Genomic DNA, 27,403 nt, shown 5'->3' with positions numbered 1-27,403 from the left:
TGTCAACACCAATGAATTTTGATCAGAGGTTTCTTATACAAGGTAACAACTTTTACAATTAGCATTAATAACAAGTTTGTGCACCAAAGTAATACATTTCTACATATTGTTGTGTGCAAAAAAAAACAAAAAAAAAAAAAACAACTTTGGTACAGCTTTGTTCAGATCAGCCAATCTGAGGCTGATGAAAATCACATTCTTGAGAATTGTAACACCTATGCTGAATATGTCAGCAAAACAAACTGAAAACACTAGAATGCAAGCACAAGCCTATCAAAAAATCACCTATTGAAAGGGGAATTCCCTTTACTGCTAGCAGACTGCAATGGTGCTTCCAAGTAAAAATGAATCATGTAACATTTGTAGCAGTGTCACAGTTAAAAGTTATCACAAGTGCAAAAAATGCAGCAGGGCAAGAGATAGGATTAAGCAGTGCAAATGACATAGTGACAAGGAAATTTCAGTCAAGGACACCTCAAGATGTGCTGAGATAATCAGGTTGATGCATCATTAACCTCTAGGAGAGATCTGCAATGAGCTTCTAGATGTATCAAACATACACTATCACTATATTATCAGTAGTTGAGAATGGATTCTTAACACTAAATTCTCTGGGAAGTGAATGGAGAATGAACCCCTAATTAAATCCCAAATCTACAAAGATATGAGTGCTGATTTTCCTCCCAGGTGATAAAGAGTATTAAGCAGTTACGCATATGTCATATGTGCATATTGTATCAAGATTTTTGTTGTATACTGTCTCACAATTTAGCCTTAACATCCCCACTTATTAGCTTATTCAAATAATTCATAGAATCATAGGGTTGGAAGGTAACTTAGAGATCTTGCTCAGATGATTCCAGGCAAACGGTTGTCCAACCTTTGCTTGAAAACTCCAGTGATGCAGTACCCATGACTCCAGGAGATACTTCATCCATTAGCTTTTCTCCTACATTTAGATACTGGAGAACAAATCCCTCTTCACTGTGACAGCTCTTCAAGCATTAGAAAACTGATGTCATGTCTCCTTTTAGCCTTCTCTTATTTAGGCTAAACAAACCCAGTTCTTTAAACTGTTCTTCATAAGATTTAGTCTCCAAGCCTTTCATCATCTTTACCGTTCTTTTCTGCATTCTTTCCTGGCTCATGCTTAATCTGTGGTCTACTAGGACACCCAGATCTTTTTCACAAGTACTACTGCTGAGCCAGGTACTGCCTATCTTCTATCTCTGCATCTGGTTTTTCTCACCTAAGTGCAGAACCTTACTTTTTTTTTTTTTTTTGCCATTGAACGGTATTTTGGATAAAGCCCAATGTTCAAGCATATCAAAACTGTCAAACCCTGAGCATGTCTTCTGAGGTGTTAGCAATCTCCTCCTATCTTTGTGCCATTTGCAAATTTGGTGAGTCTCCCTTCCATCCTCTTATCTGAGTCATTTACAAAAATGTTGAAGAGTACTGGGCCCAAGACAGAACACTGAGGTACCCCACTATATACTTGCCTCTATGTAGATATAGTTCATAATTTAACTTCTCTGAGATACAAGTACACAGTTTATAGCTTTAGCAGTCAATCTTCTAATGACAAATAGCAATAGAGTTTGACCCATTCTTGACTATACAGTAGGTGGCTCTGTTTTAATGTACAATTTTTAACACGTCAGCTACTGATAACAGTCAGTCAGTTATCTAGCTCACTTGTAAGAATCAACAGAGTGCACTAGATATATTTTTGTCTTACGACAGAAGAATGATCTCCCCTTTCCTGAAAAGCATATTATCTTCCTGGAGTGGCAGTCTTACTTCTGCTCAAAGATCTGTAATTCTCATGAATCTCACTCTTCATTTACAGTTCTACAGATCCTTCATACAATAAGATAGCAAAACGGCTGCTACAGGCAAAAGATTTTTCATGTAGCAAAAAAGGCATAAAATGCACATTTATTTATTACTGCTGCCTTCTATTCCTGAGCAGGAAGAAAAGGTACTAGCAGAATTTTGCTATCTCAGGTTAATATGATTTTTTTCTTTTTGAAAACAGAAGCACCATTTGCTGTTCCACCTTAGGGAGCCAAATAATTTAAACCAAACTTGGTTATCGCAATTACATAAGCAAACAATCAAGATTGGACAATCGGCTATGATGTTCCATCTGTGCTACGAGGCTGAAAACCTTCTCTTCGGAGACTGGTTAAGTCCAAACGTGTTAAAACTTCACAGCGTACCAAGAGAATATCATCTTTTATGTATGTTCTTTGTTTCAGGGCTTGCAACTGCATAAAAGTCACGTATCCAAAGCCCTTTGGGTTGCGATGGGCCATAGGACGTTGGAAGGCTAGCAATTCAGGCTTAGTATCCATTACTTCTTCGTGATTATGCCTTGGAGATCCTTCTGACTGATCCAAAATTGATAGACGGATGGTGCCTTGGAAAGGCCAAGGCAGATGACTGTCATAGTCTCCTTGCATGGTGTGAACAAAAAGAGAAATGTAGTTAGCACAACGTTGAACACTTGGCAACTGGATATGCAGACGCAAGCAAAGTTTATATCCGGGTTTCCCTGTGTAGAAACCTGGACTGTGGATCACAACAGGCCTTTCTTCTTCCTGGGCTTTCAGATACATACTGAAATTTTCAATTTTCCACAGAAAAATACCATTACACTGTTGGGCTTCAATGTCAGTAATTTTTTCCTCTAGATTTCGGATGGTGCGTTTGAGATCCCCCATCTGGGAGTTTTGTGTCTCCATTTTTGCAATGAGTTCTCTAATTTGGTGATCCTGTCTTACCAAGCGACCTTCCAGTTGCTGAATAGTCTCCTTGAAGTTCTGGACCTCAGGACTACACTCACATGAAGATGGCATGGCTTGAGAGAAGAGTGATGGGTCAAAGGGTAAAGCTCCAGAAAAATTTATGGAAGTTGGAGTAGTAACACTGACACTCCGAAGAGTCTGAGCCATCATCCTCATATGAACCTGAGTAAATTCTTGCATATGGCGTGCCAAATCATTTCTCAGCATCTGCAATTAAATAAAAGTGCATATAACTCTGAATTTCCTTTGAGTAAAATCAAGGGCTGAGTCTTAATGGAGAAAAGAAAAATGCTGCATTAAAAAGGAGTAGCTTTATTGTTTAATGATTAGCTGAAACAAGAAACGAAAAACTGAACAGAACTGAACTGTTAATGCTGTAGGGAGTTCAAATGGTCAGAAGCAGATCAAGGTCTATGAAAATCCTCTAGGTATAAAACAAAATATTTCAGCTACTTAGAAAGTATAGTATCAGTATGACTAAACAGTAATGTAATATTTGAACTATGTCATTACATGCAGTAAGAGGTATTTGTAGAACTCTGTTTTGAAAATCTGGATTTCATGAGAATGTAACCTTTCACATACTAAAAATAACCTTCTAACATTAATGGTTGGGCAAACAGATTTGAAAACATGAAGACTAGAAGCAATATTTTTCTGATTTAAGTAAAGGAAGAACTGCTATTTCCAGCTAATCAATGTATAATTTTCTTCCCTATAAATATTTATTTTTATCTTGAATAATCTTCTCATTATGAAACATTTTCACATGAATGCATGGAGATTACAAAACAGCAGCTTAAGAGAAGAAGCTGAAAAACATTTATGAGAAATTATAAAAATGTATTGATATCTTTTATTTCCATTGTTACAGATCTACATTGATAAAGCACTTTATTTTTTATATACTGGAGTAAAGCAAGGAATATTTTGCTTAATTGTGTAAATAATTTTCTACTGCTATTTTTATTTCTTTTTTCTTAAAAAAAGTCATGGTACTATGATGTTCTACAGAAGTTATTTAACGTTTTAACCCAATTTTCTGGAGCTTGTTAGTTAATTCCCTTTTTAGAATAATCATGAATTTCCATCCAAATATACTACTAAATTGAGACTATCCATGTGATACCTGCTGGACTTGGATGGCCTCAGTTTAATATTTAGGGATTCCAAATGTGGAATCACTACAATATAAAAGTTTTATAACCCAGTGAAATTCTCAAAGATATATCATTTGTAAAATATGGCTTTTGATCAATGTTACTATATATCTTTAACCTTGGAACAGATCAAATCCCAACTGGAAGCCCTCCAGAATGCTTTGTGCTACAATTCCCAGCCACCAATGGCTAGCTGGAATTCTAGTAATTTTGGTTAGAATTTTGGAAGTTGCAGTCTAACGTTATCTGGAAAAGTCCAAGCTGAGGAAAATCATATTAAAGTTACAATGCTAAGCTTGTTCTTCTGAAATAAATATGAGATTTAAATTCTGTATGTGTTATCCAATATTAAGCAGCTCAAGATATTTCACACAGTGACTGGAAAGCCCCCCCCCCCGCCCCCCCTCCCATGGAACTATCCCATCCTGCCAATTTTATCTACAATGAATTATTACAAGAGAGGAAATTAATAATTCAGAACAAAAAAACTACCGTATCGATTAAAAAAAAACTAAAAAAAGCTAGCAGATAGATGAAAAGCACTAGATGAAAGCAAGTTACTTTCATATTAGCTGCTACAGAATTAAGTCATGTACTGATTCTCTGGAAGACAGAATTTAGGTTTTTCACCACCCCTAGAGACTAGATTGAAAAATGGGCTACATTTGGGCAATTTTATATGCTTGATTAAACAAAGAATTGAATGCATGTTTTGCTCACATATGTAATTCTTTTGTTCTTTCTCTACACATGCTCCAGTAAATAAATTCTGATGTTAGTATTTCCTCATTTTGTCTGAACTGTGAAACTATAGATGAATGGAATGGTGTCTTTGGGCAAGTAGGAAATATTTATATAGAAATTCCTACGGCATCATAGCTAATGTTCACCATTTCCCTTTTACTTATTGTGCTTCCTGAAAGAAAATTTTGAGAGTTGGTGAACACTATAGAATACAGGTAGTCCTTGGGTTACGACAGTAATTAGGACCGGAATTTCCATCACTAAGCATGCGGTTGAAAAGTTCAATGTCACGTGATTGCATCGCTTAGGGACAGAAATCCCAGCAGTCCCTGTTGCCATCATTAACAGAATCCCACTGGTTGTTAAGCGAAGACCTACCCTGGTCTAAGCCATTCTGGCTTGGTCTCTCCCAGCTCCAGGCCTTGATAAGGTAAGGGACTGCCTCCTCTTGAACTCCACTCACCCACCTATCTTCATCCCATCTTTGCCCTTTTGGCTGCTCTGCACAGCAACACAGCAGTGGTGCAGTGGGGCTGAAGCAAAGGCCAAAGGCCTTCAGCAGTCTCAGCTGGCTGCTGCCGCCCTTGGGCCTTTATTTCAGCCCCAGCACCATCTTCTTCCTCCTGCTGCTGATGAGGTGCACCTGGCCCTATGCGAGGCAGCTGCTGGCTGTGCCACACCTTCTTCCCAAGGCTGCACACGCCCTTCTCTAAATCACATAATGCTGCTCACTATGCTTCTAGGGCCTTCCAAAAGCTCACAAGGCCGTGTGCACTTGTCCAAATCACACACTGCCTTTTTACAATGATTCTGAGGTGTTCCAAGGCATTGTGAGAAGGCAGCGTGCAATTTGGAGAGGGGCAGGGGCAGCCTTGTCATGAACAGACTTGTCTCAGAAGCATTGCGAGAAATATTGTGAGAAGGCAGTGTGCGATTTGGAGAAGCATGCATTGTCCTCAGGAAAAAGGCCTGGCGCTGCCAGGCTAGGTGTGCCTCAGCAGCAGTGGGAGGATAAAGACAGCAAAAGTCAGCTGGGGGCAGCAAGGCCTGTGGAGCGCAGGGCAGCTGGGTCTTTGCACTGTGGCACTGGGGTAGCTAGCTGCGGGGCTTGAGGTGGCACTCCTTGGCAGTGGTGATGGCATCAGCAATGCTGGCGCTGAAGTAGAGGCCCAGGGCTGGCTGAGACTTCTGAAGGCCCCAGGCCTCTACTTCAGCCCTGGCACCACCATTGCCACCGAAGAGTGTCACTGTACAGGGTGGCCAAAAGGGCAAAGATGGGAGGGAAATAGGTAGGTACAGGGAGTTGAAGTGCCCCTGCAGTCGTACGTGTGGGTGGGCTGCCAAGTGCCTGAATTTTGATCATGTGACCACAGGAGTGCTGCAATGGCTGTAACTTTGGGACTGGGTGTAAGAATCATTTGTTCAGCACCACCATAACTTTGAAAGGTTGTTAAGCGAGGACTGTATAGGGATGTCATGCTAAAATTATCTTAGTAGGATGATTGGGAGAAAATTGGGAAGCTTGCCTCCCAGACACAAAATGTATAGCCATTGTCAGATACAGTTCTAAAACAATAGTATAACATGCTTGTTTTAGGTTTAAGCAGAACAGAAAAATATTAGCTAACTGAAAACTTTCTAGTTTGTATGGTAATTGGAACAAACTTAGAAGTAAAGAAACTATATATGAGAAGCTTGTTCATATCTCTATTTAGTGAGCAGAGATATAATTGTCCAAACTTTTTCATAGCACAGAGGTTCTGAACTATTTCGAGTGCTGTCAATAATGGACACAAACTTTAAATGTTTATGCTTTCTCCACGTGCACACACACATATTAAATTTTTATGACTACAATGATTAGTGCCTTTAAATTTATGAATAATCTGCTTACTAAAATATATCATATTTTAAATATACTGGGTAATACATTATACGTTATGTTAATTTATCAATAAACTGCTTTGAGTACCTTGTTATTAAAACATATAAGCATTAACAAAGTAACAAAAAGGTTTCAAATAAAAGCTCTAAAACAGCTTCCCTAAATTTTCTTTGACTCAGGACTGACCAACTAAACTAAAATTAACTAAGTTAATTTTGATATTGCCTGACAAATATCCTTCTAAGAACAACAAAAATATGAATATATAAAACTATAATTTAAATTACCTTTTCTGGACATCCAAATGCACTATAGGTACATGGTACTGGAGCAGTAGGGCAGTCATTATCATAGTGATTAGGCAGCTAGAAAAAGAAAAAAGGGTGATCTGTAGTTTCCAAAAATCCTACACTAAAAAGTAAATATGTGTCATTTATACCACAACAATAATTATTAAGTATAACTTTATAGTGAGAAAAGTTATTGGAAATTCACAGCAAATATGACATTATTTTTTTAAGCTTACTTTCAGATCATTTTCCAGGCAGCAAATAAAATAACAGATTAAAAAAAACATTGTTAAGACGGTCATCCTATGTCCATTAGCTAGCACTGAAGATGTTACCTAGCCAGGTAACAAAATGTTTGCAAGAAAAAAACCAAGCTCAGAGAACCCCAAGGACTCCATATGTCCACTCACCTAGGAAAAAGCCCTCTGAAAGCTACAGAGACTTGTTTCTATGAAGACATGCATATGATTGCATTATAAACATCTCACTATTAACCTCTAAAATTAAAGGCAGCATAAATAAAGATATAATCTATATCTACATCTACACAGCTATCTTATTAATGCATACCTTGCTGCTTACTGTCTCAAATAAAATATAAAGAATTAAAAGAATTAGTGTTATCATTAACGCAACTCAAAAGGCGAGGCTGATGAGGAGGTTCTTCACTGTTTTCCTAAGAGCAGGAAGGGTGGGCTAATCACAGTAAATAAGACAATGCACTCATTCGTTTGGAAGTGATGCATAAGATCTTCTCCCATCTGCTCAACAGTTTAAGCCTTTCAAAGCACAGCCATTCTAGGAAGACTTTTCTGTTGATATTAATGACCAAACAGATTCATACCAGAGTAAGTGGTACCTTAAATTATAAGATCATAATCATAAAGCCTTAAAGATTAAGGAAACATGCTGAACTGTCGGAAAACAACTGGCAACCAATACAGATCTTTCAACTTAAGGTCTGTATTTATATTCTCAGGACTGTTTGGCAGTTTTATTTTTCTATCATCCAAAACAAATTCTTTGGAAAGTCTTAAAATACTCTGGGAATAGGATCTGGAACTTAATAAATCTCAAAGGAACTTTTGAATTACTTTTATATCCACTACAGCAAATCATCAAGAACATCAAGATTACAGAAAAGATAATTCATCAATGCCATTATACTCCATTGAAATTACATTACATTAATTGCAATACTTCTAGATAATATTGGCAAAGACTTAAACAATTTTCACATATTTTCTTTTTTGACGGCAAGGTCCAGTTAGCCAAAGTTTTGATAAATCTGAGAAGATTTGCAAACAACGTTTTAAAGTAATACTAGGATAGAATTATTGTCTATCCTATTTTTATGTTACATACAATATAGAATTATGCATTAAAAAAAACCTGATTCAATTTCTATTCAATTTAGCTGTCAGATTTGTCACTGTAAAACAATGGAAAACAAAGACACAACTCATTGGATCAATGGTATCCCAAAGTGTAGGAAACTGCATTGAAAAAAAATTAATTTTCCAATTAAAAAAAAAAGTTTGCAAACTCTTCATTTTTCATGATAGATTGTCCCTGCTAGCAAAAATTTCATTTTAGAGAAAAATATTAAATGTTACTTTTTGTGTTGTCAATTTAAAAATTATGCTTTTAATTTTGGAGTACAGAATTTTTAAAACATTTATTTTTAAATAAATATGTAATTTATTTGTAACTGTCACAATGTAGTCACTTCCTATTTTGTCACTTCCTATTTTAAAATGTACCCTGCTTTCAAAATCTCTACTCCTGGTGTAACTTGGAAATGACAAAAAAATTAAACTAAAAATCAAGGTGTCAGGACAAATGAAACATAAACAGCAGGAAAAATAAAGCACTTAAGACAATAATTAAGCAACAAGCTTTGTTAGTAAAGCCATTGTACTTTGTAGCAGAATGAATTTAGCGGACATTTTGAAGTAGAAACAGATCAAGGTAATATTTAATATCTGAAAATGTCAGTAATACTTTTTAAAATATTGGTAGTATAAGATATACAGTTGCAAGAAAAAGTATGTGAGCCTTTTGGAATTTCATGGTGTTCTGCATTAATTTGTCATAAAATGTGATCTGACCATCATCTAAGTCAAGAGTATTGACAAATATAATATGCCTAAAATAATAACACAAAAACAATTCTGATCCTTCATGTCTTTATTGAGAAGAGCCATAAAAACCTCAGTGCTAGTGGAAAAAATATGTGAACCCTTGAGTTGACCTCAAAAAAGCTAACTGGAGTCAGGTGTTAGCATACCTGGAATCTTGCTAAGCCTTGGAGGTGTGGACTAGAGCTACGATGACTGATAAAAACCACTCAAACTTTTTGAGTTTGCCCCGCACAAGAAAAATACGCCTGTGTGAGCCATGCCTCACTAAAAAGAGCTTTCAGAGGATCTATGATCAAGAATTGTTGATTTACATAAAGCTGGAAAGGGTTACAAAGTGATTTCAAAGATCTTAGAAATTCACCAGTCTACAGTTAGGCAAACGATCTACAAATGGAGATACTTTGGGACTGTGGCTACTCTACCAAGAAGTGGGCACCCAGTCAAAATGACCCCAAGACTCATCAATGAGGTAAAGAAACAACCCCAAGTGACAGCCAAAGACTTGAAGGCATCATTGGACCTGGCTAACATCTGTGTTCATGAGTCTACAGTACGTAAAACACTGAACAAGCAGGGTGTCTATGGCAGGACGCCACGAAGGAAGCCGCTGCTTACTACAAAGAACATTGCTGCATGCCTGAAGTTTGCAAAAGAGCACATTGACACTCCACAGCGGTATTGGTAAAATGTTTTGTGGACTGATGAAACAAAGATTGAACTATTTGGAAAAAACATGCAGCACTACATCTGGCGTAAAAAGGGCACTGCATATCATCATGAAAACATCATCCCAACCATAAAGTATGGTGGAGGAAACATCATGATTTGGGCCTGCTTTGCTGCATCAGGGCCTGGCCAGCTTGCAGTCATTGGGGGAAGATGAATTCCCAAGTGTATCAAAAAATTCTTCAGGATAATGTGAGGATGTCTGTACGTCAGCCGAAACTCTGTAGAAGTTGGGTGATGCAACAGGACAATGACCAAAAACACTGGAGCAAGCCCACAACAGAATGGCTTCAGAAAAACAAAATGCACCTTTTGGAGTGACCATGTCAGAGCCCAGACCTCAACCCAATAAAGATGCTATGGAATGACTTGAAGAGAGCCATACACATGAGACATCCAAAGAATATGACAGAGCTAAAGCAGTTCTGCCAGGAAGAATGGGCTAAAATCACTCCTGAACAATGTGCAGGTCTGAACCACAGCTACAGGAAGCGCCTGGTTGAGGTTATTGCTGCCGGGGGGGGGGGGGTGTCAACTAGTTATTGATTCCAAGGGTTCACTTACTTTTTCCACTAGCATTCTGAATGTTGAATGAGTGTGTTCAATAAAGACATGAAGGATCAGAATTGTTTTTGTGTTATTATTTTAGGCACATTATATTTGTCAATACTCTTGACTTAGATGACGGTCAGATCACATTTTATGACAAATTAATGCAGAACACCATGAAATTCCAAAAGGTTCACATACTTTTTCTTGCAACTGTGTGTGTGTGTGTGTGTGTGTATAATTTGTTGTAAAGATTTAAGAGTGGCTACAGAGACAGCCTTCCTGGGAAAAGCATTCTGTGATAGTCAATCAAAAGGATTCATCTGCTTAGTATAAGGTGAGGTTTTCAGATACCCAGGTCCCAGGATGCATATATTTGTGCCTACACACACACACCTTTTGAATCTACTTATAATATAGATCTAAAATCAGGTTACTCAATAAGAGAACCCTCTGATGGACAAAACACAAGATAATGTTCCTCCCTGGCGTTTAACTCTATGTAACAGTTCACACTATCCCTTTATGCTTCTTAATAATGTTGACTATCAGAGATATGAATTAGCAATTTGTACAATTGGACTTTGAACAAAGTAATAAATAAAAAGCAAACAAAGTATGTCCCTTACCTGTTCTCTGATTAGCATTGTATCACAATATTCACAGAAGACATTTGCCAAAAGGCATATTTTGTCATGAACCTTTATTACAATGAAAGCAAAAAGTAAAAGAGAATCACTTTTCATGAAAAGGGAATGATAGATAATTAGTACTAATAGATGTTCTACAATCTAGGACATAGCTTCTCTCTTTCTCACATTTCAGAAATGTGTTTGGTTGCATAAGATTAGATTCTAGTCTGCCTTTCTGCCAGAATAAGAATTTTGATTTAATAGATGGTACACACTCAGACCAAGCCAGAGGGATTCTGAGCATTTTATAAAGCCATGCTTCAAGAACAGAGCTATTATCCCTTTTCCCAACTCTGGTATGTAGGCATGTACACTCAATTCTTTTTATCCCTGGGGGTTACATTCTTAAAAATCCCCCATGGAAATGGAAACCGTGGTTATTGAAGCACTGATCCTAGTGAGAACACGTGAACTAGTATCAGAATGGCATGGAGATTTGTTAACAAAAACTGTGAGAACAAGAACACGGTTTCCTTTAGTATAGCTCGTGTCAATGTTGCACGCTAAGGCTTTCAGACTTTTCCCTACTGCCATGGCCATGTATAGCCGTGATGAGTCCACGTTTGACGAAAAATATCACTTTTATAGAAATGTATAAGTGAATCCACAGAAACAGAATGTGCAAATAACGAGGACTGACTGTAGTTTATGTGCAATTATACATGTAGTTGTTTTAAACATGCAAAACAAAATATTTTGTTCAAATCGCATAGGTTCTATACAGGGATATACAAAATTCATTGTACCAGGAACGGAATGTTCTGGAGAATAACAGAAAACTCTGTTTCTCTCTGACCTTCTTCATGTTGTTCCAGGAGCAGTTCAATAGTTTTCAGAAGTAAATCCCTAGCAGTTCCAGTCCTGGTAAAAGTTTGGCAGGATTCAGAGGAAAATGGTGCATTCTACTGTTCTCCAGAACATTTCATTCTTGGATCAGTGAACTTTATACTTCCCTAGATGTATAAAACTTTCTGTTCTGACAATTATAAATACTGGTCTACATCCAATATTATACAGACAGAGTTTTAATTGTTCTCCTCTAGACCAATATAATGAACAGGTAGGACCGGAGAAGAAAGGAGGAATCATTTCCACAGAAAGATGCTATTACCTCAGTAGACACTGAGGAATAAAATATTCTATTTGATGGAATATACAATTTCATATGAGCTAACAGAAACCAACTTGGAAATAATCAATGCATTATTAAAATAAGCTTATTAAGTATTTATGAAACAGTTCTATTTTGGACTGTACCTGCTTTTCTTCATAAGGCATACACATAGCACAATTTGGGCAGGCAACTTGCCGCCGTGGACACTCTAGCTTAATGTGTTCTTGCAGCTGGTTCTTCTGGAAAATCCCTTGGCACTGAGAACATTTCTCTGATGCGAATCCACAATGTACCTGATGGTCCTGGGGAAAAGCCATTAGAAGAATAGGCACCAGAAACAAAACAAAACAAAACAAAACAAAAATCTGTATTGATTTTTTTACACAATTCCTGAATATACAGGATTTGACTATAATTACTTGTAATATTAGCCGACCCAAACATTATAGATAACTATAGCTTTAACTACTATAGAAGTAAAAATCTACAGGGGATTTCATATAGTTTTCTCAATGGTGTTATAGAAATATTGTCATATTTAGTGACCCACTGATCTATTTTTTTTTGTTTAAAAGCAATCTATGTTACAAAATCAATAGTATACTTAAAATATAATAAATAAGACTAGCTGCTGCAGTGGAAGAAGAAATTTGTGGGATAATAGCTGAAATCCACCTGTGAAGTACTCATTAGGGCACGGCCTTCAAAAGTCTCTTAATGTTGTTACAGTGGTCCTTGGTTAACTACCACTTGTTCAATGATCATTCGAACTTGTGACAGCACTGAACAAGTGGTACTTACGACCAGTCTTTGGAGTTCTGGCTGTTATAGCATCCCGTGGTAACCATTTATGACCTTCTTTGCTGACTTCTGAGAAGCAAAGTCAATGGGAAAGGCAGCAGGAAGTTGCAAATGGTGACCATGTGATGTCCTCGCTTAATGACCCATGGTGATTCACTTAATGACAGCAAGTGGGAGTGCCAGAATTGCCACTGTTAAGCAGCACAGTTACATGACATCACGCTTTATGACCGGGTCACTTACCAATGGCAATTCCAGCCCAACTGCTATCGTAACTGAGGATTACCCATAGTTTATTCTGGTGTAACAGATTTAACCCCAGATTTAAGGAAAGGGCCATAATCAACTAATCTCCTTTTATTCATTTCTTTCAAGAGTAGTTGTTGTTTTGCATATCACAAGTATCTCTTTGTACAAGTCCTAAAGGGATAATACATATATTGCTGATACTGCTCAAAATAGTATAGAACTGAACTGTAATTCTGGGGGGGGGGGGAGGGGGAGGGAACGGGACCCTTAAAAGCCTACCTCTAAATGTCTTAGTTCCATCTTCTGACTGCAGCCTTTATTGGGACATTTCACTGTCAGTGAGAGGATTTCGCGTTTTGCAAAGTTATCAGGAAAGAGTTGATTTTCTAGTAAGATTTCATTGTCTATTGGACATTTATGACCTGCATCTCTGTTGAAAAAAAAAATGATAAATTTTTTAAGACTATGTACTATACATTTGGCTGTAGTAAGTTTCTTCACACTAAGGCAAACAATCTGCTTCGGATCCAAAAGCGTCTTGTGTGAGCTGGAAATCATTTTTATTCCTGCTTGATTGTCCCTCCTCACAACCAGTCTGCAAATGTCTCCATCTGACTACAGCACCTTTTACATTTTACAGCAGATTAAATACTTTAGGAGTGAGGGGAGTAGAGGATGGAGTTGGCAATGAAATCAGGAAAAAGCCAACATTCCAGATTTCCCCCCCTTTTTGCTTGCATTTATCTGTGTCCCAAATTCATTCATTCATTCATTCATTCATTCATTCATTCATTCATTCATTTTCTTCTTTCTTTCTTTCTTTCTTTCTTTCTTTCTTTCTTTCTTTCTTTCTTTCTTTCTTTCTTTTTCTTTCTTTCTTTCTCTCTCTCTCTCTCTCTCTCTTCTCTCTTTCTTTCTTTCTCTCTCTAACACAAGATATAAAAACACTCATTTCATATATTTACTACACATAATGTGGCATATTTATTTCTCAGACAATTCAATTCCAACAATTCTTTTTTAATATTTGAAACAGAACATACAAAAGGGCAGAATCAGTGGAGAAACTTGTGGTTTGATGCTGAAAGAGATTTCCCGGATGTGCTCATATGTCTAAGGCCTGGACTATTTACATCAGAATTTAACATATTGAGCTTCTAGTTCTAAATGGATGGATATATTTATATGTGGGATCCACACTGCTATACTATTATTTTAAATAGATGGTAACCAATTAAGATATAACTGAACCAACAAAAAGGACCTTTAATTTTTAGACATTAGTTTAGTAAATTCAGACATGATGTAAATCAAGAAGTGTGTTTTTTTTAATTGAGGAAGGGAAAGAGGAAGCTTATATTTAAGACTCAGTCAGCATTACAGATATTGAACCTCATCTGTAGGAGAAGTTTGTTAAAATGATTTTATTATTTTCAGTGGAATAGAAGCTAAGGCCCATGATTCTAGTACTAAAAGAATGGGGAAAAAAAGTAATTGAGAACTTGAGATCCCACAAGCTCTGTCACACTAACATAATTTATAATGCAGCACAGGCAACTGCTGGATCTCAATTCCCTTATCAGTAACCCAACTTCCAATTATAAAATGGACATTGTAACTTAACTTCCATTCATAGTTCACATTAACATTTCAACCTTTAATTAACACAAAAGCAAACCAGAATATTGGGAAGTGTCCTTTTGTTTTTAAGCAAGATAGCTTTCATTATGATGGAGACAGTGCAGTGTACATGGAGGAATGAGACTGATAGATTGTAAAAGTAAAGATACACTGAAATTGTTACACTGCATTTTCTTATCTAAAGTTGTTATCAAGTGCTATGCTTTATTTTTATCTGTAAGACCAACTGGTAGTCATGTATCACATACCAGTCATTTATTCAAGGAAATAAAATGCCATACCATTTATTTGAGCTTTCACTGGCTCAGTTTTAGAGCCTCTTCTTCTATGTGGGATGATTACCAACTGACTGTCAGAATTCAAAGAGTACCATTAAAACCCGGGCTACCTACATATTTTGCACTGAACAACCATTAACAGAATCTTAGGAACTGTATGATACAGCATTTGATTCTTAGGGGAAAAAAAATGGGAGACGAAGGAATAATGTGTTGTGGGCTCCTGTTGTGACTGTCTATTATCATGATGGTTGTTTTAGATCGGGCTGTTGCATTTTTTTAACAGTTTTTATTGTTTTTGGATTCTGTAAGACACTCTATCAGAGTGGGTGGCTATAACAAATTTAAAGCAATCCATCAATAAATGAACAGTAATTATGCAGTACTATATTTTACTTATTGATATTTAACACACCTATCTAACAGTAACAAAGGACTATTTTATGATCAGCATATCACAGTTTAAAAGAAATCAACCAACAAACCAATCATACATAGAGAACTGTGTCATGAAAGACCAAAATTAATTAGTTAAGGACAATTTTGACTTTTTAATGGTTTGTTAAATTATAAATATTTTTGGAAATGGTTACAACAAAAAGACCTTAAAAGAAGACTATATGAACTTCTCTCACATGATACCTAATAAACTTTCCCTTGATACCATTCATTTCATTCACAAGAAATATTACTTTTAATTTTTTGAAGGTTACATAAGAAATCTGACAGAGCAATCAATGGAATGGACACTGCTAGCAGACTGGACTTAGGGCACAACTGATTACCTTTCCACAAGCTCACTGCATTACCTTATGGATTTGACAATGCAAGCTTTGCAAAAGCGATGTCCACATGGTGTCTGTACTGCTTCCCGTAGAGCCATTAAACAGATAGGGCATTCATATTTACTTTCCAGTGGTGGGTCAAACTCCACATCGTAGCCTTGGGTTTCCTCCATGAAAGAGTTTGAAAGTGTCCCACCAGTACCATTACTGATGTTGGCACTGATGCTTTCCTCCTTGGTTCCAGCACTGCAAGCACTGGCCATGGCTGCACAGCAGCCACTCTCTTGATCACTGGTTTCAAAGCTTGTGTTACTATGTAGTAGACTCATAGTAATTTAAAAGGTAGCAGGATAACCTTCTCTATGAAAGAGAAAAAGAAAATAATAACTTGTCATACATACTTAGATATTTATCACATTATTCCCTTTTGGAACATTAGGAAAAGTCCAATTTACACAAGGAAAGGGAAAGGGAAAGGGAAAGGGAAAGGGAAAGGGAAAGGGAAAGGGAAAGGGAAAGGGAAAGGGAAAGGGAAAGGGAAAGATTGTGGAAATAAAAGGGATGGGAGGATGAAAACTAAACACTGTTTATAATGATACTATTCTATACCTTTCCATATCTTTCAATCCTTGCTTCTAACATGTCCAAGCACCATTTCATACACTGCCTTTCATTACTTTCATACATTGCCTTATCACCTATTTTTTTCTTTGCGAAACCTCATCAACTCCATCCAACCACAACTATATTTCTACTCAATCTATTCTTCCTTTGCTTATTTCTTCTGTGATTCAATCCTCATTTATCTCTATATGAGCAAACCTCTTCAACATATTTAGTACCAATCACTTGCTTTTTTATAAAATTCACATTCTTTCACCATCCATTCATTCTTGATCCTATTTCTTCTTGTTTAACATACATACTTCATTTGGAACATTACATTTATGATATTGTGACAATTTGGAGCCTCCAGAGGGAAATCTGCTTACCAAATGGTGTTTTGTTTTTTCTATAAACTATGTTCGTAACTGCAAAAGGCAAAATAATTAATGCTAAAGGTAGAATGTCCTAAAACTACGTACAACTCAACAAATGTGCTTCCTAATAGCTTAATATTGTTTCATTTTCTGATTTCTATTTTTTAACAAATAAAAAGGACATTTCCGTTTTTAAAATTATATTAGAATATTTTCTAGTATCCCTTCCCAATTGCTTTCACAATCACATACAGGCACTGTGATGCAAATTATATATTTATTTTTTTATTATTTTAAAAAATCAAAATCACCATAACCATGGTATCAAAAAAACAAACAAACAAATCCCTTATAAATTCCAGCTGAAATACACAAATCACAGTCAATAAATGTCAAAGCAAGAATGAGAATTACAACTCAAGCGTAAAATCTGTAAGTCGCAAGCTAAACTGCATTCAAAATATGGCCTAGTTAATAAATAATGCTGAATTTTGCAACAGCAAATATTTACATGATGGGATTATGAGAGTAAGGACATATAATTCTACTATCGTAGAATTTAAAAAATGCTATACTTGAGCTGGATCCATTGCTATTCAAGCAATTTATATTACCAGGAACTATTCCATATTTGTTAGAAGTTACAAGTTTCTATGAAATGGAAGTCACGAGTAATTTCTGTTCAGGTGTAACATGTTTAATTTTGAAATTTAAGAAAGCAATTCTGCCTAAGCTGAAGGGCTGTACAATTTGGCAAAATTCCCCTTTGTTCAGAATTTTTAATGAACAAAGTAATTACACCCTTCTTTCACTAAACTACTCCCTAGACAGTGGGCATTTTGCCAGCCAAACATTTAAATCAGGATGAAGCTGTGGACAGCCCAGAAAAAGAACACGCTTAAGCTGTATTTACATTCCCTTAATTCAAGACTTTATGCCTGGCCAAGTCTTGGTAGAAAGGATTTTTCTCTTACAGATTTTAGGGCAATTTTTTAAAGTCCTCCATATGCTAATAACCATCCCACTGATGCAGCAACAATAGAGTATAGGATATATTACACCTTAGCACAATGTCACTAGTATACGAACATCACAGAATAAGAAAAAAATGATAAGGGGCTATCCTTCTTTGCCTTCTTGTTGCACACTAAAGAACTAATAAAGAAGGACATTATAGATAGAATTGCTTTTCAACAAACATGAAAAGTGGTTTGATAAAAGTATTAAGTGAAAAACTATATTTTGCCTAAAAGATGGGTTTAAGATATTGCATTATTTGCTAGTACTCCCAAAATTCATAGTCCTCCAAAGCCAGCACCACAACTGCTATTTCCTATTACAGAATTTCTCACCAGCGCAGGCTTCCAATTATTTGATAAGATTTTTCTGCCTATCAATGAACAAATAACAACCACCCCATAACATTCTAAGTTCCACCTGGGTTCTCAGGCCATGGGATAAACAGTATCAAAGGGATGCCATTTAGTCTACAGAAGTTGCCTCAAAAATGAGAGAGGAGACGAAGTTTTGAAAAATCCCCACCTTTCTGCTAGAAAACTGCTATTAAGAAAAGATGATAAATTTTGAAAAGACAGCTGTCAAATAAACTGACATCTGGCTTGCTTCAGAAAGCTTTATTAAAAATATAAAAGAGAAATATAATGGCATATTTAAGGAAATGGACTGCAAGTTTCAGTACAAAGTGACATACAAAGTTGCAATCCATTCAGTCTTCAATGTTTTGCTTTGTTGAACCTCAAAATTTGATTAAAAAACCAGGACTCAAGAATTCTCATACAGAGAATGAGTTAAATGCATGACAGAGAGTGAGAGAATACTTACTTGAGCTGATCCATACTGACTGAGTTCTGAAAAGAATTCACAAAGACAGTACTGTATACGCTGGAGGCACGGTTGCTCAACTTTCACTGCTGCTGCTGCTGCTGAAACACCTCACCCTCCAGGGGGAGGGAGAGGGGCTGTGTTCCTTTTCCCTTTTTCATTTTCTGTCCTTTTCTTACAAGGCAAACAAAGTGAAAAACCTAATCTCTGTTTGCTGAGCAGAATCTTCAGCAGAAGGCATCAGCATACCCAGTAATTTAGCAAAGGAAGTATAGATGTTGAAGCCATTAATGACTTTAGTGGGTAACACAAGCACATTCAACTGAAATACAAATCAATTTTTCTCAAGATGACAGAGCACACTGCAACATTTGGTGCATTTCCAAGCTGGTGCTGTTCTATGTCAGGCTACTATTCTCAGAATTGCCGGGCACCTTGGTCATATTTCAGATATGAATGAGAATTTGGTGAATCATAGTATAAGATATATGAAGGATATCATGTTGTGAACTACATTAATAAGAGCTGAATATACCAAATTACATAATTCTCATTTAGGGTTCTACTTTTTTACATACTGTGGCAATGGTGCAATTCCTTCCCAAGAACATGTGCCAAGAGAGGAACTACAGCTGGAGCAAAATTTTGCTAGTGAATCACACTGAATTTTTTGATCCCTAAAAATAATATTTGGACAGTACAATTCAAGATTTATAGCTCAATGGAGTAAGCCCCCACAGATACCATGCTGGACTACTAGGGACAAGCTAGTCACTAATCTATTTGAATTAAAAATCCATACTTCTCCAATGTCTTTCTCATCTATATCGACCATCCCTTCCAGAATTCTTGTAACTGGCCTGAGGATTTTGGGCCAATTTAATGGTGAATTCTCAGAACACAGGGAATGATGGCTGGGAAACCATTCAAATAGTACATGTATACTGAAAAGTGCAGCTACTATAAAGGAAATAATGTATTGAACAGTACCAAAGTTCTTATTATGGAATTTCTTGTCAGTTTCCAAATAAACCTGTGTTTTTGAGAAAGATAGCATCAAAAACTTCTGATCTTAAAAATTATATATAAATATTAAAATGTAATTAACCAGGGCATTTTAAAAGCCATAGTACACTTTGGTATAAGCAGATAACTTACACTACTTACTTAAAACTTAACCTGTATGCTTTCGCTCTACCTTTTGCCTCCTTGTGCTAGTTGAGGACACTACTGGTGGTGTATAATAAAAAGTATACTAATTTTTAAATTCTTAGTTCTCATAAGACTTTGCATACCTGTATAGCTTTTCTTAAGCTGCAAAACACAATTCTATAAGTTACATGGCAGCTTGATTTACCTGTTTATTCTCCTACTGGGAATAATGAAAAATATTTTATGCATTATGACATAGTAATGAAGAAAATATGTAAACCTTTGTATTTTATCCTACATAAAACTAAATGTCACAAACACTTAATACAAACATATACACAGGATGTTGCTCCTTCTTTTTCTAACTTATGGATATCAGTTACTTTAAACAATTTTACCTTTTTTTGATACACATTTTATTTTGCATTGATTTTATGCTTCTTGAAACCCTAAAATGTGTTCTCCTTGAAGCAAAGTGTCTGTTTCAAAGGTGCTGACAGAAAGTAGCCACACTTCTATTGTTTGGAAAATGTGTTTGATTTAATAGTTATTTTTAATAAATATGCTTTTACTTCTTTACAGTGCAAGATATTCAAAATGATCATACACAGCTTTTGTGTTCTTTAAAATTACAAGAGTTTGAACTGGTTGCTTAATGGGAACAAAGACTATCAAAAAATGTGTTTGCTCATTACTACCTAAATGTATAAATTTAGTTCTTCTGAATTATTCTTCCCAGAATAAACTGTTTCTCACTATAAAAGTATAATGTCTCTCTTAAGAGGTTATCGATACACACTATATGTGAACCCAGCCAGTAGAACTAAATAGTTTAAAAATCTTTAATTATATGGAAATGTAACCTTACTTTCAGAAAAATGGGATGTTGTGAAATTATTTGCACTGTTAGCTAAGAAGCAGTGAAGCTTTTCTAGAGGAACCAGACCAGAAGAGCAACATGCCTCACAAGGAGACTATTTTGAAAAGATAAATCTCATTATCTCTGTATACCACTGTCTAAGAAACTGTTAAAATTACTATGCTACATACATAAATTATATAATTATACTGCTCTGTCTCCTGCCTTTACCAGTGAGAACTATCTGTATATTTAAAATAAGTAATAACCAAAAGAAATCTAGAACACTCTGATTAAAGGATATTATTTTCATGCACCTTCTCAATACAACAATATTGCCAGTTCTGAATTACGCATTGCTTCACAACAGCAGCAACAGTTTGCTAGTTGAGATTAAGAAGAAAAAGAGGACACTCATATCTATCAAAAATAAACAGTAATAAACATTTGGCTTAGAACTACACTTTCAGCTATGCAGCTGCATGCAACTATTTTTATTCATGGAAGTTACCAGAATAGGATATTTTAGTTTTACTTTAACTAAAGGAAAGTTTATTTTCATCATTAATTCTACTCAGTTTTTCTAAGAAATTAGAAAAATCCCATTCTTGCGCCCACTTTATCTTCTCTTTAGGAATGCTAATTTTCTCATAAACACCACCTCTGCTTTATTAAGTATAACACTACATGCTCAATTTAACGAACATGCTTAAAGCATCTTCTGCTGCTTTAAGAATACTGCCTTCATTTTATTAGACTCCAAAGTACAAGTAGTAAGACACAGTAAGACACCTGTTTCAAAATATATTAGTGGGCTAGTTTTTAATAATTGGTAAGTTGATAAATTTAAGTATCATGAGGACTTCAATATGAGCTTCATTTACCTGATCACTGAATACTTTTTCAAACTTCTTTTACACACAGTTTCATTTATTAGGACTAAACGTCCCTCCTCTAGAAGTCCTTCTTTGTTTTTCAGTCAAAAGGAAGTACTTCCCAGAAGAGGTACTAGAAATTGGTCCATCTACATTGTCTCTCAACCCGACCACCCTCACAGGGTGGTTGTTGTGGGGAAAGCAGGAGAAGCAGGCATTAGGCATGCTGCCTTGAGTTGTACAAAATAAAGGCAGGATATAAATCAAATAAATACATTTCTGAAAACTGAAATTTTGATTTTTCCTTTTTCAGATTTTTGACTTCCTCTTTTTAAAGTGCTGTTTTGAGATATGCATTCTGATCATAAATGAAGGCCAGGAAAACATTTGTGTGAAAGGAAATTCGTTGCTGTCAATGGTGGTTAATACATGCTGGTATATTAATTTGTGAAGGGAGTATGTTTGTTTGTTTGTTTATTTATTTATATTTCAAATTTAGATACAGCCCATCTCACAAAAAGTGACTCTGGGTGGTTCACAATAAAACAGCAATAAATATTAAAATACAATAAAAACAATATAAAATACAATAAAAATAGAATAAAAACCAAACAAATACACAAATAATATCTTCCAAGATGTTGATGGTCAGTAGGATGTTAACATACGGAAGCATGTTTAGATATATTATTATTATTATATTATATTATTATTATATTATATTTTATTATAATATATTATTATATATATAGATTTAGATTTAGATAACATATGTTATCTAAGTATCATCTTTGCTGTTTAGTTTAATTGCACAGTGACACTGTGTACTGGTAAGAATATATACTCAGAGATACTTGATTTCTACTAGTCTGTCATTAATTACTGACTTTGGGAAAACTTTAAAACTGCATGACTACCTGGATTTGAAGAGAAAAAACACATAAGTAAATTACATTTGCCAGCAACTCTTTCAAAAAGCTGTATCTTTTCCTGGCTGCCATGCAATCCCAGGAAAAATCAAATTCACTTTAACAAGGCACCAACAGGTATAACCTCTCTGCCGAGAGCTCCAAATTGGGCTTCCTCATTAAATCCAGATTGCTGCATGGCCCTTTCTCTGCCTTTGCATACCATAGCTAAAAACAGGATAAATGTACTTAGAATGACATGAGTGAAAAGTAATGTATATCATTCTCCTATCATGTTCACCTACTTTTGTCATCTAAAAAGTGCCTGACCACTTAACCCACTACAGCACAACCAACACAAGCTATGAAAAGGATAACACTGCCATACATCAGAAACATATCAGAAACAACCAACAGACTATTACAACCACATGGCATCTCTGTAGCACACAAACCAACTAAAGCCCTCCAAAACATCTTAAGTAAACCAAAAGACCCAGTAGCGCAAGAAGAAAAAACAGGAGTCATCTACCATATACAGTGTAAAGACTGTAACAGCCATTATGTAGGACAGACAGGCAGAAGACTAGCAGACCGCATCCATGAACACCAACTAGCAGTCAGAAGACACGAAAACTTCTTAATCTCACAACACATGGACAGACTTAACCATAGTTTCAACTCGGAAACTGTCAGCATCTTAGATCAAGCTAAATCCAAAAACACGAGGGAATTCTGGAAGCTTGGTATTCAGTCAAGGCAGCCATCAACAGGCATGTAGAAATAAACAACATTTACACACTATTTAAACGAGACAATAAAAAGGAAACAAAAAAACCAGAACACCTCCTCACCAGCAATCAACACCCAGATAAACAGGGATTAACCCAGAATCAACACCAGACAAACAATCAAGCAGTAAACAATATCCTAATCAAAGAACTACCAACTCAGACAGACATTCAAGCAGTAAACAACAGCCTAAGCAAGGAACTACCAAGGAGAAAACCACACCCCACTAACACTGACAGGGCAACCTACTGTATATATACAGAGAGCAAATCCCACTCCCTTCTAGTACTGAAGATGTTACCAACCAAGCCAGGTACTGAAACATCTGCAGGAAAACGATCAAGCTCAGAGAATCCCAAGGACTCCACAATGCAACCCTGAGCTACATGTATTTTTTTCTAAGACATTTGCTTCCAGATAGATTTAAGAGATCACTTACTATTTGTAGTTTATCTGACTCTGGATTTTGTTGGCTTCATCCTATCTAGCAGACCATACCAATAGATTCTCAAATCAATTAAAAAGCCACAACATTTCACTACTCCAAAATAGTGAAGAAATAGTGTACAGAACTACATTAAAGGATCCTCAGTGTATACGGTACTGGAAAGTCATTTAGTGAAGCTTCAGTTTCTGTTTATAATCATTGCCAATTAAGGAAAGCCCATTTTTGTTAAAAAGGAAAACAGAACAGGTTGAATAAATTTCAATTTCTGTTTCAGATAAACAAAGGAACACAGAGGAGTTTTAAGAATTCACATCTTGATCCATTTGCTTTATGATATTAATGTGATTATGATATTAATGTGATTATGGCATGTTTAACTTTTAATTTCAACCCTGAAAAATTTATGCCAACAAATTCCTCTGTTAATCCAAACTGTGGAAAAAGGAACAAAGTATGCTCATTGTCACAATTATTTAAACATGAACAATGCATGGAATATATCTGTCATCATTACCTGATAACTAGAAGTTCAAAAGAGCTGCTTTGCAGACCAGTTTAAGTATTTGAAGAATTATTCTAAAACAGTATGGTGTCTTCCTAGACAGAGTAGGGAAAAAAACTTTTTCTTCCAAGCCACTAAATAACAATAATTACATCAGAGCACATTCAATTCTAAGGCCAGTTCAGAAGCTAGGTTTCATTATGCTAAACAATGTAACTTCATTAATCAAGAAAAAAAGAGTTGAAATGCTAATCACAGTAACCGGAAAGCCCCCAGTTCAAATAGCAAGTGACCTTTAATAGTCACTCTTTTTAACCTTTGTCTCAATATGTGGTCTGTCGGATAGAGAGAGACCCCTTGTTTTATTCCATCTGGACTGTGGTGCTTGCCATCTTTTATTTTTTATTGATTTTACTGTAATTTCTTTGATTGTTGTGATCTGTCCAGAGCCATTGGGGGGTGGGCAGCATACAAGTTGAATAAATTATTAAAATATGGGGTCAATAAATGTGAAGTAAGACTACAATGTTCAGTGCTGATAGATACTGTAAGATACATGGGACTGGTGCTGTTCTTATATGAGGCCTGAAACACTTCTTCCAAGTTCTTTTCAAAATATACAGGTTTCTACCATATATATTTTTCAGGCTATTCCAAGTGCAGACAAAGCCTACTTTGTTTGCTACTATATGGCACAAAGTCCAGGTTCCTCATCCGTTCTCTTCAAAATGTGTGCTGTTAACTTTGACAGAGTGACCCTTCTGACCTCAATTTCAAGGCAGATTTTACAGCTGGTTTTTTAACAGTCTGCTACGACTTCATTCACAGTAAAATATCAGTATTTTGGGGGAAGACAGTCAAGACTCTTGTTTTCTAACCAAGTCTCTTGTAAGTTCATGTTGGCTTTTACACCACTGTCTTACAAGACATTCTTCTGATGGATTGACAGATATTGTATGCAACACTGAAATAAATAGCATCTCCCATTTCACGTGCTTTAACTGTGAATCTGTGTTTTATGCTGTATGATAGTTATTATAATTAGATTTTAAATTACTATGAAGTATCTGTTTCATTGTGGTATATAAATATTATTAATAAATAAAATGGCAATACTAGGCTGGCCCCACCATGCCTGGACCATCTAGCAAGGGCATTCAATCTCTAGTGGCTTTTAACTGACAAGATTAAGCAGAGGTGACATGGTTGTCATGATAAGCACAAACAGAACCAGATTGTTAAATTTTTCTTAGCAACTGAATTAGAATTTCTCAGGTAGAAAAATCAACCCTTTGCCGGCACATCATTTAAATATTCTCATCTAATGCATCTGGTTAAACCTGAGAAAGTAGGCTTTCTGAAGCAATGTGAAAATTAAACCTGCTATTTGAGAATTAAAATGTTAAGGAATTCCACTCTGAATCTTTATGAAAGTGGCATAAGCAGAACTGCCCATCCACAGCAGCCAAAGAAACTGAGTGTACCTTTTTAAAACTTCTAGGGCTAATTTTTAGTAATAAGGTGTTTCAGTGTTAGGCTTGTGTTGTGGCTTCCTTCATTTCAAATCAGACCTTGATTTTGGGTAGTTATACTATGTAACATTAAATAGGGTAGCAAGCAGAGATGATCTCACAGAAGATCCTAGAATTGCCACGTAATTGAAACCATTCCTGCCTCCCTTTCGGTGCCAAGGCATTTATTTTTGCTTTGATAAAAGGAACTAGCCTGTTTTTTTCTACAGCTCCAACCCAAGAAATATACAGGAGAGAGAGAAAAAATACAGACAGCCATAGAAGGAGAAGGGATGACAGGCAAATGAAGAAACTGACAAATAGCAAGTTGGGCATATGATCCTCAAATACCAGGGAGTGGCAAAGGGAGAGCAGGAAGAGTCACACACCTCCTAGTTCTGGTCACTTCTTAACTTTTCAGCTTCAGAAGTGGTTCTATTTATTGACAGAAACAAAGAAAATGAACACATTTTCTATTTATTAATAGAAAATCAAGTATTCGAGTGGGAGAGCATCGACTCTTCCCCCCTCCCCAAACCCTTCACAATTTCAGGTAATTCGCAGATCCGGAGAAATTGGATTTGTTACCCGCCCAAGGAACAGTAGTTCTCTCCATACAGAAATAATAACAACAATTCCAGTGACCCGTCTGTGTGTATAAAACACACGCGCGCGCGCACACACACACACACACGAATCGAAGTAGAGCCCCGCCGAAGCAAAGATTCCACACTAAGCTGGAGGGAATAAAAGTATCAATTTCTAATGTACTCTTCAGATGCGCCGCAATGTAATTCCTAACATAGAGGATACGAGCGGTGAGGAAAGCTACGGCCCCTCTCAAACCGGAGGCCGCGACGCGGGGCAAGGCTGTTGTAAGTGCGGAAAGGTGGGGATTTAGCACACGCGCGCGGCTCTAGCCCGGCGCCAAGGCCTGCGCAGGCGGCGACGACGATGGCCAAGCTCTCCGACTGAATCCACGCAGAGCCCCACGAGCGACTCCAGACGGTCCTGGAGCTGGAGGCGAGGGCGCGGGCTTGGGAAGGGGACCAGCAACGAGGGCCGCGGGCGCCAGAAGAGAGGGAGAAAGCCGGCAGAGAGCGCCACTGCAGCCAACGAGCCTTCGTTTGAACAGGCGTGCTACGGCGCCGCACCAAGCGGGCGAGTCTCCCCTTTCAGGTTCCCCGGGACCGAGGGGAGGGGAGCCGGCGGCGCGCTTACCTCAGCCCACGGGTCACGTCTGTCCGCGACAACTCCCCGGCCGCCTGTGCAAGCGCCCCGACCGAAGCCGACTGACGACGGGAAGGGGGAGGCGGCGAAGGAAGCACAAACGGAAAGACGCTTCCGCCTCCGCCAGTCCTGAACTCGGCGGCCTGAGCAGGGCGAGCCAGAGGGGAAGGTGTGCCACAGCGCCCCTCGGCAGGCGGTGTTCCCACGGCCGGGCGGGCGAGCGCTTTTGCACACCCAGGCGAGGAAAGTTACCCTTTGGCTCGCTCAGCCGCGCTCTTCGCTTGGAAGGCTGTCGGGGTTCCCCTCCTGGCCAGCCTCCTCCGGTCTGATGCCCCGCAGAGCGCGATCGGCGCGCGGAGCCCCTCCCTCTGCTGAAGCGCCCTTCAGCCACCCACAAGGGCCCTGGGTCGATAACGGGATCGCATGCCCCGTT

General features: G+C 37.1%; 1 protein-coding gene across 2 annotated transcripts; it reads right to left on the bottom strand.

Annotated features, from left to right (window-relative positions):
- Positions 1-119: 119 nt before the first annotated feature.
- On the bottom strand, positions 120-27,403 carry TRAF6 (TNF receptor associated factor 6). 2 transcript variants are annotated; one of them, XM_088145769.1, is made up of 7 exons: positions 26,962-27,403; positions 15,896-16,231; positions 13,447-13,597; positions 12,261-12,419; positions 10,941-11,012; positions 6,890-6,967; positions 120-3,020 (listed from the first exon to the last, which is right to left on the bottom strand). In XM_088145769.1, exons 2-7 carry the CDS (start codon positions 16,198-16,200, stop codon positions 2,139-2,141), a joined length of 1,647 nt encoding a protein of 548 aa, XP_088001895.1. In that variant the 5' UTR covers positions 16,201-16,231; positions 26,962-27,403; the 3' UTR covers positions 120-2,138. The 2 variants fall into 2 exon arrangements, with proteins under 2 accessions (XP_088001895.1, XP_007435082.1); XM_007435020.4 differs by lacking the exon at positions 26,962-27,403 and having other exon boundaries at positions 15,896-18,427.

This window comes from Python bivittatus, unplaced genomic scaffold (genome assembly GCF_059951505.1).
Source record: "Python bivittatus isolate LINGU-HERP-01145 unplaced genomic scaffold, Pbiv_v1 ctg000480_np1212, whole genome shotgun sequence".
NCBI classification, from domain to species: Eukaryota; Metazoa; Chordata; class Lepidosauria; order Squamata; family Pythonidae; genus Python; species Python bivittatus.
The sequence above is the reverse complement of the archived record's forward strand: the minus strand, read 5'-3'. Positions and strand labels throughout refer to the sequence as shown.

What these genes read in the sequence shown, in the direction of transcription:
- TRAF6 (XM_088145769.1), bottom strand. Translation starts at nt 16,200, where the DNA reads ATGAGTCTACTACATAGTAACACAAGCTTTGAAACCAGTGATCAAGAG. An exon ending in TGCCTTATGAAGAAAAGCAG is followed by an intron (nt 11,013 to 12,260) that starts GTACAGTCCAAA and finishes ATTGTAATAAAG; the next exon opens with GTTCATGACAAAATATGCCT. An exon ending in CATTTGGATGTCCAGAAAAG is followed by an intron (nt 3,021 to 6,889) that starts GTAATTTAAATT and finishes ATTTAATTGCAG; the next exon opens with ATGCTGAGAAATGATTTGGC.